At 47.4% G+C, this 16501-nt stretch overlaps 1 protein-coding gene and 1 long non-coding RNA gene across 4 annotated transcripts in view; one reads left to right on the top strand and one right to left on the bottom strand.

The window, feature by feature from the left end:
• LOC137307282 (uncharacterized) overlaps window positions 1-16501 on the top strand; it is a 132248-nt gene that overhangs the window by 77509 nt on the left and 38238 nt on the right. The gene's annotated exons all lie outside the window — the stretch shown is intronic.
• Window positions 1-16501, bottom strand: part of LOC137307279 (beta-1,4 N-acetylgalactosaminyltransferase 1-like) — an 85231-nt gene that overhangs the window by 30863 nt on the left and 37867 nt on the right. For all 3 annotated transcript variants that reach the window (XM_067976725.1, XM_067976726.1, XM_067976724.1), the window contains exons 5-6: window positions 12077-12114; window positions 5165-5345 (exon numbers count right to left, since the gene is read on the bottom strand). In XM_067976725.1, coding sequence (XP_067832826.1) covers window positions 5165-5345; window positions 12077-12114 — 219 coding nt within the window. The remainder of the gene's footprint in view (window positions 1-5164; window positions 5346-12076; window positions 12115-16501) is intronic.

A 16501-nucleotide genomic window follows, 5' to 3' on the forward strand; every position in this document is an offset into this window, starting at 1 on the left:
CAGAGCAGGTCTCTGTGAGGACAATTTTTGTTTAAATGCTCAAAAAATTGCAATAAAAAGACTAGAAAAATGACTTTCTTTCCTGCTCCGCCTGAAAATCTGGTTGCAATGTGAATAGGCCCTCTGAACAAGCGCAATTGGAGGATTCTCGCATTTGAGAGTTGTGGGCATGGCTGATTTTGTGGATGTGGTCAGTTTTGTGGGCGTGGCCGGTTGTGTGGCTGTGGTTGGTTTTGTGGGTGTGGCCTATTTTATGGGCATGGCCGGTTTTGCTTGCGTGGCCTGCTTTGTGGGCGTGGCCGGTTTTGTGGGCGGAGATTCGTTCGAACAGTGACTTTAATGGACGGACATAAAAGATCGAGAAGACTTGGGCATATTGTAGTTATGCGTGTAATTCACTTACGCCCCAAAATGCGCGCTCTTTTAAGCCGCGTAATTGGTTTGCACCCAGGTTACGCATGTCTCCGGGCGCAAATGCAGAGGAAACCCCAGGCCTAGGAGTATAGTCCAGTACTGTCTTGCTGTTTGTTTCCTGCCCTTTACAAAATTGCTGGCTGGATATTTTTTAGCTCAAGCAATAGCCCAATTAATCTTGCTGAAACCAGGTATTTATGAGGCAAGTAGCCCATATTGCCATAGTGATCCATCGCTTGTCTGATGTGTTGCTCCTTCTCAGATGGAACAGGCATTGCTGGAGAGGCTGTAGTCTTCATTCAAAGCTGGGCTACTGAAAATTCTATTTCTACAATCTAATTTTTTGCGCTGTGGGGGCTGTATTCTGTGCTCCACTAGACCGGATGGTACTGGAGGACCAGCAAGAGCAGAAAAGGGTTGTCAAGTGGTGTGCAAGGCATGCCCTCAAGTCCTGGCTCTCAGCTACACACTGGACCTACCATATCAGGCACAGCAAGCTGGTAACAACAACAGAAATGTACCAAAGACTTCTGAGGTTTAGCAGGGAGGCAAGTGACAGCTCCTTCTGGACGATCACCAGGCAAGATCTGTGCAGTACTCCCAGTTCTCTTCAAAGTCAGCGTGACCCTGCATTTTGATTTTTTTTTGGTTCACCCTCCTTCCAGATCGTCACTAGCGATACCCGCCGTGCTAACCAGGCTGCTATCTACAGATGTCTCAAGGTGGTGAGAGATGCATTATTCAGTAGGGCCAATGACTTCATCACTTTCACCACTGACCAACAGCTGTAGCAAAAGAGGTCAAGACAATTCCCAGAGACCAGGAAGACATCGACTGCGCCCAAGTTGTCACTTTGGGCCGTGTACAATGATGTGCCCTGTATGTACCGAGAGGCCCTTTTTTTTCTATCTCAGTGTCACAGAATCGTGATCACAATGCCTTCACTTTAAGGCAATAATCTGCGTCATCTTTACTTGAAGGAGGAAGAGTGGAAAGATGGCTTGTGGGAGACAAAGGCTTCTGTGCAGCTATAGTGCTGACACTAAGCATCCAGTCACAGATAGAGTACAGCACAGCTACAATGAATCAAACATGCTACTGGGGTCTTAAAGACGTACCTTACATGTTTGGACCAATCAGGGGCAGCTTTACAAATGCATCCCCCAGGGTTTCCAGAATAACGGTCTGCTCATGACTTCATCCTGAACAGAGACCTCAGCAATAATCAAGGTGGCACAGTAAGAGGGTAAAAATACCAATGAGATATTAGCAGCAGCATCAGCAATGGAGGTTGGTGCACTGGACACCAATTCCAGGTACAATAGCTGCGCCATTTCTTAAACGGACAAAGCACATCTACCAAATAACATCTACCATCTACTCAGCTCTCCAAATATTGTCTGTTACCATCTTATGCTGGGCTGCTGTTATATTGTAACCAATGACAAATAAATATTCAGCACAATACTCAGGTCAAATGCAGGGCATTTATTACCTCTATAGTGTAGTGCATGAATGTTGACAGCCCGAGTTGGCACAGTGCTGCCCGCTGGTGCTTGTGCAGTGTTTCAGATGTGTGACACCTCATATAAAAAGTCAAATATAAAATTAACTACATCGTTAAACTAGCTTTTAATAGTAATCAAGGCCATTTCGGCAAATATGTACATAATCATACAATTCGAGCCTGAAGTATCACAAACACTTGCACAATACCCAATCTGACTCATTCAATCACAATAAATTAGTTTTACCTTATCATATATTGTACATAACATGGGACAAAACAGAGTATCCCCAACAGCATGAGCAATGCCACAGGACACCCACTAGTCAATATATTAAAATTCATCTGTATAGCATGCGCCATCACACACTTCCTATAATGAATCTGTGTCACTATTAATCATAGGCAAATTTATTTTACCACACCTGACTGGGTCATTCCTCCCACACGACTAATTCCCAGCTCTGGTTGTCCCCAAGCCTTCTCTTCCATTTTCTCAAGAACTTCAGAGAGTTAGTAACAAACAAAGAACAACTGACAGCCCTAAGCTAGGTGTAAGTGTAGGAGAGTTTAAACTTTTTTAAACAACACTTCTTGCAACTGAGATCATTCACACTTTCTACCTCCTGCACTCAGCTACGTTGCCTTCAGATGTAAAACAATCTTAAGATATGGCCTTTCAGCTCCTCCAACATCATACCAGTTGCAAAATGTCTACAAACTCTTAACAAACCTGCCGATCAAACAGAGCCAGGGTTCTGATCTGTGAATGATGCCCGCCATTCATTTCAAACAAACAATAACACCTTCTAGCCTTGAAGGAACACATTCTATTTTACATGGTATGACTTTCCTGTCCTTATCAAATAGAACATTACCTGACTTACCATGAGTAGCACCATATATATATTATATATATGAATACAAATATGTATAGATAGATATCAATACAACAACAACAATTTGCATTTATCTAGCCCCTTTAACATAGTAAAACGTCCCGAGGCTCTTCACAGGAGCGATTATCAGACAAAATTTGATACCGAGCCACATAAGGAGATATTAGGACAGGTGACCAAAAGCTTGGTCAAAGAGGTAGGTTTTAAGAAGCATCTTAAAGGAGGAGAGGCAGAGAGGTTTAGGGAGGGAATTCCAGAGCTTAGGGCGTAGGCAGCTGAAGGCACATACAAATACATTATGCATATATGTAAAAGCATGTGTCTAACACAAATTTCTGCATCGGCTCAAACTCCATATGCATAAAACAGCGATAAATCACTACTGAGCAGGTACGGAATATACCAATCAAACGTGAGGAAATCAGGTAGATACCCTTCCAATAAGGAACTACAAAGAACATATGAAAACAACTAATCACGCACAAATAATCAGTACACTCTATCAATAATGGAAAGGGGATTCAATCTAATCATCTCAAATAGTTTTTGAAAATCCTTTTGGTCACCATCTAGGATTCTCCACCAACCTTACTAATGGAAATGAGATTTTACAACATAATAAAGACATTAAAAATTGATAAAATTTACAAGAAACAATGAAACTTATCTAAATAATAGCAATTTCCGTGACAATAGTATTTGTCTGTAATGATGTTTTCCCTTGGAGATCGGTGCCTACTTGAAAAGCCTCAGTCTGGAATCCATCTGGCATCCTAAGCTTCTCATTGTCAGCTGAGGAGACTTAAGGCAGCAGGCTACAGTTCCCAGGATACATCTGAGCTCACAACTTCCAGAAATCTCTTACGATTGACAGCAAGACAATTCACAGTGTGTGCTAGGACTTTGCTGTTTACAAGTCCTGCCTCCTCCTCTCCTGTCTATCAGTGGAAAATTACTGAGAAAACTCCCTTGGGAGTAGCGAAAGTAGCTGGAATTGTTTTTTTTTGTATAAGAGAAAATGTTACCATTTGTGAGGGAGTAGTGGTGAGAATGTGGAACTCGCTACCACGAGGAGTAGTTGAGGCGAATAGTAGTGACACATTTAAGGGGAAGCTCGATAAACACATGAGGGAAAAAGGAATAGAAGGATATGCTGATAGGGTGAGATGAAGAGGGGAGGGAGGAGGCTCGTGTGGAGCATAAACACCAGCATGGACCAGTTGGGCCGAATGGCCTATTTCTGTGCTGTACATTCTATGTAATTCTACGTAACAAGGTAAAGCATGAACTCTCCAAATTGTTCTGAGGTAAATTTGAAAGCAGAGGCAAGTATACATATAACGGCTGATCTCCAGTAACTACAGTCAGCAAGTACAGTAAGAGGGGCAAACATAGATACAACTGAGGAGAAATCCCACGAGTGGGGAAGGACTCGAGTTGGAATGACTTGTCGTGGGTTCTGGAGGGTGACTCTTCAGCGCTGAATTAAATTGTTTATTTAAACAATAACCTAAGTACTGGTGAAGAAATACTTGACAAAAAAGGAAAATGCAAATTAGTTTAATCTTTTCTTAAATTTTCTAGACCTTCACTGTAGAAAACCCATACCCTAAACAGATGAACTATGAAAGGAAAGATGTCCTCCCCCATTTTTCTGCAGAGACTTATTTATTTATGTAATTATGCTATTTGAGAGGGAATCATTTATTTATTTATCGACCCACAATGGGTAAGGAAAATACTAACTATATATTTTCCAGAAATCAGTCAAAGGAATACTTACTTCACTGCGTCTGGGGAGATCTCTTACAAACCTCCAAATTCTGTCAATGGCGAGATATGCTCCTCCCCCACTTCCACACTCCAGCACCCCCTCTCCTGCAACAGTGTTAAACCCTTGAGTCGCCATGAGCAATGCCATGGGACATCTGCTAGTATGTATGAAAGTGCGTGTCCAGGATGCACCTATAACACCTCAGACACCACATGTTAAAAGTATTAAGAAAAAGAAAAGGCTAATCACTTCATGCTGGTTTTTCTAACTTTGATATCCTGGCAGGAGCCATTGACATACGAGCAACAATGAACCCCTACTTGACCTCAGAATATGCCTACTTAAACCACTTCCCCACCTGAGCAGTGCCCTTAAAGGGACAGGCCATGTTAAGCACAGCTCCATCTTAGAGGTTAAGCATCGCAACTGTGCTCCAGATCACAGACTTGTAAGCAATGCCACAGAAGATAAGCTAATATCATTAGACCATCACCGGTCCTAGATCCTCCCCTGGGCTCTTATTCGTACAACATAATTCATTACTTAGCTCCCCCTGATCTGGATACGCACCTGTGTCGGCCGTGTTGGGGTTGAAGACGGTGTTGGTGTAGGTGACAAATTGGAGCTGGCGGTTCAGGTTGTCCACTTGAGAGCTCGAGAGAGACAGGTGCATCTCCCCTTCACCTTCGATCTTGACCCCTTCGACCTCTGCCGCCACATCAAAAGTTCCCAGAGCTGCTGTTAGATTGACCTGTAAAATATGAGACCGATTGAAAAAGTAGAAATTGAGGCAGAGTGCATCTGAACGGCTGAGTGCCACATCGCAGGTTGGCGCCCTGTGGGTTCGGGCCTGTGATCCCCACAAGCTGAGCTCCAGGCCTGTGTCGTGACCTGAAGGAGGGAGGAAATGCCAGGCTGAGACCCTTCCCATGCCCTTTTGTGGATCTCTTGGTGACTGGTTTCAAAGTGGCATTAATGGAGAGGCCACTTCTCCTCTCGGCCTGGGATGTCGTAATGTAGGGGTACCCAAGCAAGGAAAAGAGCAGAAACGTAGTGTTTCGAGCCTGCCCTCGAGGGGTTGTGATCGTATCGTGAGCCGTGTGATAATATCATCAATTGATAGACTTGCTGCTAGTGTGCATGTGTCACATCACACCCTTCGAAGGCGTCACACCTGAAAGTGTCACATGTCCGATGGGCAAAAATGAGTGATTGACTGAATTGGGGATTTGTCTGCCTAACGTCCTCAGCGTGAGGCCTGAGCCATTTGGAGGGCTGGGCTTCATTACCATATTCCTAGCGAGCTGCCAGCGTGGTCGGTGGGGGCAAGAATTCCGGCTGCTCCAACTTGGAGCTGAGCTAGAAATGTTAACCTGGCGAGGGGGGTACAATTGCAGGGGCTGGGCACACAGTTAGGCAAACAGCGGGCCAGAAGATTTCTGTGGGGCCAGGAAGAGCATTCAGGCTCCTCTTGGCCTGACAAAAATTGAAGAGAAAAACTAAAACCTACCTTTTCAAGAGTGATTTGTGGTGGTCCCTTTAAGGACTGCTGGTTAGCCTGCTGAATGCTAGGTTCCAATAGTGTGTGATGCATGCTCCGCCCATTGGTACCTCAAAATTGCATTCAGGTCTTATATACGGTCATGGGACCCCAATTAGCGGGAATGGGGCAGTAAGTGATTCACCCCAATTTTCGGGACATTACCGTCTGTTCCTGCCAGGCGGATACAGTTAAAATGGCCCCCTATGACTCTATATGAGTCAAAGTAAACTTGTAAAATTGTAAACCCACCAAAATTAATCAATTCAAAACAAAATGCTCATTTTTACTCATGGAGCCAATGATGTTCCGTTCCAGTGCAGCTGCGATTACAAGGTCAAAGCCTCACTCATTGTGCCCTAGGATTCCTTTGGAGCAGAAAATTCTGGCTCTAGGCTGATGTCAACCTTCACCTACGGTCTCTGGATTTAGGTGAGTGGGATTGACTCTGGGGATTGACCCTCGGGTTTGACTCTGGGGATTGACCCTGGGGATTGACCTTGGGTTTGACCCTGGGGATTGACCTTGGGTTTGACCTTGGGTTTGACCTTGGGGATTGACCTTGGGGATTGACCTTGGGGATTGACCTTGGGGTTTGACCCTGGGGACTGACCCTGGGGATTGACCCTGGGGATTGACCTTGGGTTTGACCCTGGGGATTGACCTTGGGTTTGACCCTGGGGACTGACCTTGGGTTTGACCTTGGGGATTGACCTTGGGTTTGACCCTGGGGATTGACTCTGCCGGGGAACAGTCCACACTCCATATCGGACGAACAGAAATTCTACCAATGAATTTCTCAGTAGCTCGGTTTGATGACTCCTTTAAAATGGGGATGGGTTTCCATGGCGGCCGCACATCCAGTTGCCCAAAAAGAAATCATCCCGTTGGTGTTAAAGGGGGTGATTTCAGCAGTTACCCTGAGCAAGTGGTTTGAGGGTACAATCCCACACAGCTTGGGCAGTATAACTGCAATCAATGCAACGTGAAATTTAAAAAGCTCTGCTGGAGCTTCCTTCTATATTTCCCATTAGGAAAATAGCTGGCCCGTTTGCTTACATAACAACCGTCACTGCACTTCAAAGTAATGTTTGTGCTTTGCGATGTCTCGGAGAGATGCTGTATTAAGACAAGTTCTTTTTTCTTTTAAGAATGGAGCCAAGCAACTCCAGCAATAAAAAAAAATAATGGGCCCGTTCTGCCCATGTGCAGAACTCCACATTGTCCGACAAGACCACGATGCACCACTGGCAGTATAACTCAGCACTGCCAGGGGCCAATCGCTCTGAGCAGATACCAGTCTGAAATGAGTACATGCTGTATAGCTGGGCACGGTGAGACCAGCATGGACTAGGTGACAAGTGGGAACACATAAAGTCAGGGCTTATTCACTGCAGGAGAGTGAACCAGCGGCACAACATTTTTGAGATACCTTCGTGAAAAGATTCAAATCCAGTTCTTGTTTTTTGGCCGGCTGGTTTGAACAGTTCCCGGGACAGATTTACTTTTGAAACTTTGTAGACAAGATAAAGAGCTTTGTTGAAATCAAAAGATTTCGTCTTCTATTGGCAGAAAATATAGAAGTTATCACTGTCTGAGATTTGAGCCTAGAAATTACTGTTGCTGATATTGGTGCAAAAGAAAAGCTTCATAACTGCAACAACTTGCATTTATATAGCGCCTTTAATGTAGTAAAACGTCCCAAGGTGCTTCACAGGAGCGATTATCAAACAAAATTTGACACCGAACCACATAAGGAGATATTAGGACAGGTGACCAAAAGCTTGGTCAAAGAGGTAGGTTTTAAGGAGCGTCTTAAAGGAGGAGAGAGAGGTAGAGAGGCGGAGAGGTTTAGGGAGGGAATTCCAGAGCTTAGGACCTAGGCAGCTGAAGGCACGGCCGCCAATGGTGGAGCGATTAAAATCGGGGATGTACAAGAGGCAGGGATTGGAGGAGTGCAGAGATCTCGGAGGGTTGTAGAGCTGGAGGAGGTTACAGAGATAGGGAGGGGTGAGGCCATGGAAGGATTTGAAAACAAGGATGAGAATTTTAAAATCGAGGCGTTGCCAATGTAGGTCAGCGAGCACAGTGGGTGATGGGTGAACAGGACTCGGTGCGAGTTAGGATATGGGCAGCGGAGCTTTGGATGAGCTCACGTTTACAGAGGAGCAGGGCACCGCTCTGTCTGTTCATTTAATGGAGGCATTAACCCAATGTGAACCAGCAAACCAAGCAATGTCAGGCAAATACATTAAGCATTCACTGGCCAATATCACTGTAACAGAAATGTGCTGGGTGTGATTTTCAGTTTGAGCGTTATTCGGGCGGGCGGTGGGCGGGGCCTAGGACCGCTCCGAGGAGTCAGTGTGGGATCCAATCCATTTTGATTCTTGGGCCCTCATTATAATGTGGTCGGCGAGCTGCCAGCGTGAAAGGCGCCCCCAATAAGGAGCTCGCTGATCTGAAGGTGGGAAATCAGGCAGAGGTGACCGAATGTGAAGGGCCTGCTGCGGCATCTTAAAGGGGAGGAGTATAAGCATCGGGAATGGAAAAAAGCAGCGCTTTAGAGCAACAGCCAACAGGTGTGTAGAACCTACAGCACCAAGTACACAACATTTCAAAACCTGTAAGGTGCAAAACCCACAAGCGACTGCCATAAAAAATGCCTCCCAAACCTCCAATCAGTTTTCCCTAACTGCAGTAGAGGATCCCTTTAATCATCGCTGGAAATGGTCGTCTCCTGACCATTGGTGGGCAAGAGCAGGAACTGGCGATGGCAACGGGGGGGGGGGGGGGCAGAGACGAAAATGGCGTCTACGTACGAGGCTCCTGCCTGTTTCAGGCGTCGGGACTTCTGGCCTCCAAGATCGAGGCCCGATTCAATTTCTAGGCCAATGTTTGAAACCATGGGGTTGATTTTAGAAGTGACCACCTCTATCGGGCAGGAGGTGGGCAAAGCGAGGCTGCTGCCCGCCCGGTGACAGCGGGGCCCCCCCCGGTGGCCCAAACCCATCTTCATGGGCCTCAGCAAGCTGCCTGCCCATTCGGAGCAGCTCGCCAATCAGGGAGGGCAGCAAAACCTGCAGAGCCAAGCTGGACCAGGTAGGTTAAGGGGGGGGTAAAGGCAAGCGTGAGGGAGGGTCGCGCATCAGGTGGGAGGGGCGTCATTTAAAACTCTTAGTTTTGAAGCGGCCTGTAGGGGTCCCTTTAAGGACCACTAGTTAGGCCACTCTACGTCAAGTACCAATGGGTGGAGCTTGCGGGGGCACGGTCTATCCATTGGTACTTCAAAATTGTATCAGTGTCCTATTGACATAATTCGAACCCGATTTGCATGGGCTAATGAGGCGCCTGACGTTTCGATGCCCCCACTAAAATAGCAGTAGCCCAGAAGTTGTGCACCCCCATATTCAACGCACTATATTCAACTTGTCTTAGCTCATCTGCTGCTGAAACCCTCATTCGTGCCTTTGTTACCTCCAGACTGGACTATTCCAATACTCTCCTGACCGGCCTCCCATCTTCCACCCTCCATAAACTTCAGCTCATCTAAAACTCTGCTGCCCGTATCCTAACTCTCACCAAGTCCCGTTCACCCATCACCCCCTGTGCTCACTGACCTACATTGGCTCCCGGTCTGGGAACGCCTCGAATTTAAAATTCTCATCCTTGTTTTCAAATCCCTCCATAGCCTCGCCCCCTCCCTATCTCTGTAACCTCCTCCAGCTCTACAACCCTCCGAGATCTCTGCGCTCCTCCAATTCTGGCCTCTTGCACATCCCCAATTTTCATCGCTCCACCATTGGCGGCCGTGCCTTCAGCTGCCTAGGCCCTAAGCTCTGGAATTCCCTCCCTAAACCTCTCCGCCTCTCTACCTCTCTCCTCCTTTAAGATGCTCCTTAAAACCTGCCTCTTTGACCAAGCTTTTGGTCACCTGTCCTAATATCACCTTATGTGGCTCGACGTCGAATTTTAGGAACATAGGAACAGGAGGAGGCCATTCAGCCCCTCGTGCCTGCTCCGCCATTTGATAAGATCATGGCTGATCTGTGATCTAACTCCATATACCTGCCTTGGGCCCATATCCCTTAATACCTTTGATTGCCAAAAAGCTATCCATCTCAGATTTAAATTAAATTTTATTTGATAATCGCTCCTGTGAAGCACTTTGGGACACTTTACTACGTTAAAGGCGCTATATAAATGCAAGTTGTTGTTGTCCACACTTATTTTGGTTAATGCTGATCTCTGGCGCCCTCTGCTGTAGCACCAGAATGCCACATCTGACTTGCATACTCCTGGTATGAAGAATCACGAGCCCAGTTGGATCTATATTGCCATGGCCAACCCTTCGTGCTGTGAGCCAGTGGCCGAGATTTTTCGATCAGGTGTACGCTTGGCCCGAAGTCAGGCGGTGTAGAAAGACCTTCTGCCCGACCTTTAGTCAGCTGACCCCACACGTAAGGACGGAGGGCAAAAAAAGGAAAAAGATGCAGAAGCAGCCTCAAAATGCTGCTACTGATCTCACATTGGGATCCATTTCAGGGAACAGTTTGGTCCCTAGCAAAGCTGGACGGCCATTTTAAATAGGCCTTGGGTGGACGAGTCAACAAAATCCCTCCGGGAACGCCGGGAAAAATATGCGAGGGATATTATTATGTCATTCTGGCCTCGTTTTAATGTTATAAGCAGTAAACTGACGGGAGTTGCCAGCAGCAGTGCGGAGTCGAAGAGCCAAATTGGAATCGGCGCTAAATGAGGGAGCGAGGCGCCATGACGGAATTCCGCTGCGTTTTCCACTCCACCATGTTCACTATTCACCTGTTGTAACCGATTGGAAAATCTCCGATTTTCACCATCTGATTTGGCTGGCAGGGACGAGGCATGGGGCACGGATTCATGCCGCCAGATCCCCACCCACTGTCTTTGCCAGCTTGGTTTTCCGATGTCGCTCCTCCCGGGCGCCGGAAGGGACTTCTCGAAAAGGGGCAGGTGTATGTAAACAAGGCGGTGATGTCATGCATCCCATATTCCGTCGTTACCACCTCATTTATGGCTAAATGTAAATCACACCCAGATAAACAGGTGTCCAGCGTTGCTAGGTGGCAACGGAAAGGCAGAATTTGATTTAAAGGGGCCATTCGCTCTTTTAAAAGGTGCCGTGAAAAGCTTATTTCTCACTGATCATTGTGTGTTCTGCTGTGGGGCCCCCATTCAGTAACATTAACCAATTATCTGTGGACAGAGGCGGAAAGCAAGGGCTGCTAGATTTACCACAGTTCAAGGAGTCATAGGCCGCACCCGAGTGGCCATACGTTCCCCCTTCATCCATCCCATCACCCGTGTCAATTAGAAAGGAATTCCGCCCCCGCACAATGTCAAGCTACCAATGAGTGACATTCCTGACGTCCCAAATCACTTGCCCCCTCCCCCTCCCATTTTCCCGCTCAAGGCTTGAGTGTGAGCATCAAGCACTCCCAGATCAGGTATGGCACAGAATAAAGCTCCAACTACTCTACCCCAAAATGTACCTCAGTTCCTACTTCAAAAGAGCAGCCCCTCACTGCATCAGCATCACAATTTCCATTTCCTTCCTATGGATCTCTTAGTGAGATTACCAATTTGGGCCAAATTAGGGGTAGTTTTGGGGCTGTGACCCCCAAGCCCATTAGGAGTTGGATTCAGACTGTCCAAACTCATTTCACAGCCAGTAGACAGAGGAGACTTTCATCCCATCAATCTGAGCTGCATTCGGACCAGGTCCTAGTGGTGAAAAACTTTTTTTTTCTCTTAAATAATTAATATAAGCAATAAGTGCTGGTGACATCAGTGGAGGAGCTGGTTAGAAGTTACTGTGCAATGGTGCTGGGCCTTCATACAAATAGAGTCAAATAAGAATACGTTCTAACATTTCAAGACATGATTGGTTGTAAATATCTTACCCGATACAGTTTCCTAGATGGAGCTTGTAAACTTAAACCTGCAAAAAGGGAGGGGCAAAAATGTTAAGAGTAAAGCCACATTCTCCTCCATTTAAAACAAATTCATTCTCAGGATGTGAGCAACAAGGCCGCATTTATTGTCCATCCCTAATTGCCCCGAGGGTATTGAGAGTCAACCACGTTGGTGTGGGACTGAAGTCACGTGTAGGCCAGACCGGGTAAGGAGAGCAGGTTTCCTTCCCTAAAGGACATCAGTGAACCAGTTGGGTTTTTACAATAATCCGACAGCTTCATGGTCACTTTTTCTGGCGCCGGCCAACAAATGACCAAATCGATTGAATTCAAATTCACGACTTGAGGTGGTGGGATTTGAACTCGCCATCTCTTGTCACAAATCGCAAGGAAAGTACAAACGAAGAACGCCACCCAACTATAATCCAATATCCTAACCACCACACTACCGGGTTTATGTTGATATTGTGTTAAAATCCTTGCAATTCATCGACAAATTATTTATTTCAAAAGGATCACTTAGCCACAAGTATAGTAATAACACTAATTAGTTCCTAGACTTTAAATAGTCAGTGTGTTTGACGTTTGTTGGTGAAACATTACTCCCATTTCTCAGTGAATCTTTAACAACCGTGGAGTTTTGTATCAAATCCCGTATTTCATCTTAAAGCGAATTCCACCTATTACAGTAAAATGTACATTATTTTATACAGTGTGGCTCAGTTGGTAGCACTCTTGCCTCTGAGTCAGAAGGTTGTGGGTTCAAGTCCCACTCCAGAGACTTGAGCACAAAATCTAGGCTGACACTCAATACCGAGGGAGTGCTACACTGTCGGAGTTGCCGTCTTTCGGATGAGATATTAAACCAAGGCCCTGTCTACCTCTCAGCTGGACGTAAAAGTTCCCATCATGCTATTGGAAGAAGAGCAGGGGAGTTCTTCCTGGTGTCCTGGGCCAATATTTATCCCTCAACCAACATCACTAAAACAGATTATCTGGTCATTATCACATTGCTGTTTGTGGGATCTTGCTGTGCGCAAATTGGCTGCTGCGTTTCCTACATTACACATTGACTACACTTCAAAAAAAGTACTTCATTGGCTGTAAAGCGCTTTACAGCCTGAGGTCGTGAAAGGCGCTATATAAATGCAAGTTCTTTCTTTCGCACAAAATGGAGAAGCAGTCGAGCCTTTTGATTCTTCATGTAATTTATAGATTTTGGGCCATTTATGTTTCCACGTCTTAGCTAAGGATGACATTCTGTGGAAGTTCAGTTTAATGTCTGATTATATTTCAGCCATTCTGTACAATTACTGGCGCACGGAGGTTGATTTTAACCCCTCCCCCACCCCAACCCGGTCGGAACGGTGCGGGCAAGGGGTTAAGATGGCCTGGGGTCGTCCCCGACATGGCAGGCCTGCCTACCCCAGGCAGGCCCGGGGGGGGCCTACTTTCCAGTCAGACGTCGCAGCCTGATGACGTCATCAGTTGCCACGACGCAATTTTCGCTGTCAAAATCGGGAAGCCTGCACAGGGCCAAACCCGACAGCTACGTCATGGCGGCAGTCATCGAAGAGGCCAGGGTAGGCACTCAAAAGACCTTTTCTAAGGATTCCTTGTGGGCCAAGAGGAGCAAGAGCGCTCCTACCCAGGCCACCTTACGGATTGGGCCTCCCCAGCCAAGGCCTTGCTTCTCCCTCTCCCAGCACTAACCACGCCGGGAACCGTACCCCTGGGTCCCCGGTATCCACAGTCCCCCGACACAATTTCCCCCGCCTGCCGGTACCTGGCCTCTCACCCTGCAGTTTCGGGCGGGAGACGGCCATGGATTATTCAAGTGAAAATGGCCCGGGCTTCATACTGAGCTCTCCATGGAGGTTTCTCTCCTGCCTCAGCGGTAAAAGTGAAAATTCTCCCCGGTGTGTCTGTCAGCAAGCTGATTACAGTAGTGTCAGCCATGGCTCAGTGGTAGCACTCTCGCCTCTGAGTCAGAAGATCAATGGGTTCAAGTCCCACTCCAGAGACTTAACTACATAATCTATGCTGATACTCTTAGGGGAATGCTGCACTGTCGGAGGTGGTGTCTCTCAGATGAGATATTAAACCAAGTCCCTATCTACCATCATAAAAGATCCCATGACACTATTTGATAGAAGAGCAGAGGAGGTTTCCTGGGCCAATATTTATCCCTCAACCAACACCTAAAAACAGATTATCTGGTCATTTATCTTATTGCTGTTTGTGGGATCTTGCTATGCGCAAATTGGCTGCCGCATTACATTACATTACAACAATGACGACACTTCAAAGGTATCTCATTGGCTGTAGAATCATACAATGATACAGCACACAAGGAGGCCACTTGGCCCATTGTGCCTGTGCTGGCTCTTTGAAAGAGCTATCCAATTAGTCCCACTCCCCCTGCTTTCTCCCCATAGCCTTGTAAATTGTTCCCCTTCAAGTATTTATCTGATTCCCTTTTGAAAGTTACTATTGAATCTGCTTCCACCGCCCTTTCAGGCAGCGCATTCCAGATCATAACTCACTGCGTAAAATTATTTTCCTCATGTCGTCTCTGGTTATTTTGACATTTACCATTAAATCTGTGTCCTCTGGTTACCGACCCTCCTGCCACTGGAAACAGTTTCTCCTTATTTACTCTATCAAAACCCATGTAAAAAGCTTTGGGACGTCCTACGGTCGTGAAAGGCGCTATATAAATAGAAGTCTCTCTTTACATCTATCACAAAACATGGAAGAGGCACACTCATTACTCTGCCACTGTTTTCCTGCTTCCACTGCAGATGTTTTAATGGGACCTGCCTTATATTTAACTCTTCGTGGTAGTCTCTAAAAGAAAGCTATGCATTTTAGCACATTTTCTATGGGATGGCACTAATCCAGTTTCTTTATTAAATAACTAATTGGGACTCACGCAAACAGACTTTTCAGCAGATTGGTGCTAGTCCAGCTTGTTTTCTGTTGAATGGCAAACACTTTCTCTAGTTATCAGGAACATTGAAACATAAATAGGCCATTCAGCCCCTCGAGCCTGTTACACAGGAAGAGGAGGAGGCTATTCAGCCCCTCGAGCCTGTTACACAGGAACAGGAGGAGGCCATTCAGCCCCTCGAGCCTGTTACACAGGAAGAGGAGGAGGCTATTCAGCCCCTCGAGCCTGTCACACAGGGACAGGAGGAGGCTATTCAGCCCCTCGAGCCTGTTACACAGGAAGAGGAGGAGGCTATTCAGCCCCTCGAGCCTGTTACACAGGAAGAGGAGGAGGCCGTTCAGCCCCTCGAGCCTGTTATACAGGAAGAGGAGGAGGCCATTCAGCCCCTCGAGCCTGTTATACAGGAAGAGGAGGAGGCCATTCAGCCCCTCGAGCCTGTTATACAGGAAGAGGAGGAGGCCGTTCAGCCCCTCGAGCCTGTTACACAGGAAGAGGAGGAGGCTATTCAGCCCCTCGAGCCTGTTATACAGGAAGAGGAGGAGGCCATTCAGCCCCTCGAGCCTGTTACACAGGAACAGGAGGAGGCCCTTCAGCCCCTCGAGCCTGTTACACAGGAAGAGGAGGAGGCCATTCAGCCCCTCGAGCCTGTTACACAGGAACAGGAGGAGGCCCTTCAGCCCCTCGAGCCTGTTACACAGGAACAGGAGGAGGCTATTCAGCCCCTCGAGCCTGTTACACAGGAAGAGGAGGAGGCCCTTCAGCCCCTCGAGTCTGTTACACAGGAACAGGAGGAGGCCCTTCAGCCCCTCGAGCCTGTTACACAGGAACAGGAGGAGGCCATTCAGCCCCTCGAGCCTGTTACACAGGAAGAGGAGGAGGCCGTTCAGCCCCTCGAGCCTGTTACACAGAAAGAGGAGGAGGCCGTTCAGCCCCTCGAGCCTGTTACACAGGAACAGGAGGAGGCCGTTCAGCCCCTCGAGCCTGTTACACAGGAAGAGGAGGAGGCCATTCAGCCCCTCGAGCCTGTTACACAGGAAGAGGAGGAGGCCATTCAGCCCCTCGAGCCTGTTACACAGGAACAGGAGGAGGCCATTCAGCCCCTCGAGCCTGTTACACAGGAACAGGAGGAGGCCGTTCAGCCCCTCGAGCCTGTTATACAGGAAGAGGAGGAGGCCGTTCAGCCCATCGAGCCTGTTACACAGGAACAGGAGGAGGCCGTTCAGCCCCTCGAGCCTGTTATACAGGAAGAGGAGGAGGCCGTTCAGCCCCTCGAGCCTGTTACACAGGAAGAGGAGGAGGCCATTCAGCCCCTCGAGCCTGTTATACAGGAAGAGGAGGAGGCCGTTCAGCCCCTCGAGCCTGTTACACAGGAACAGGAGGAGGCCCATTCAGCCCCTCGAGCCTGTTACACAGGAAGAGGAGGAGGCCGTTCAGCCCCTCGAGCCTGTTACACAGGAACA

Source organism: Heptranchias perlo, chromosome X, assembly GCF_035084215.1.
Source record: "Heptranchias perlo isolate sHepPer1 chromosome X, sHepPer1.hap1, whole genome shotgun sequence".
Lineage (NCBI taxonomy): Eukaryota > Metazoa > Chordata > Chondrichthyes > Hexanchiformes > Hexanchidae > Heptranchias > Heptranchias perlo.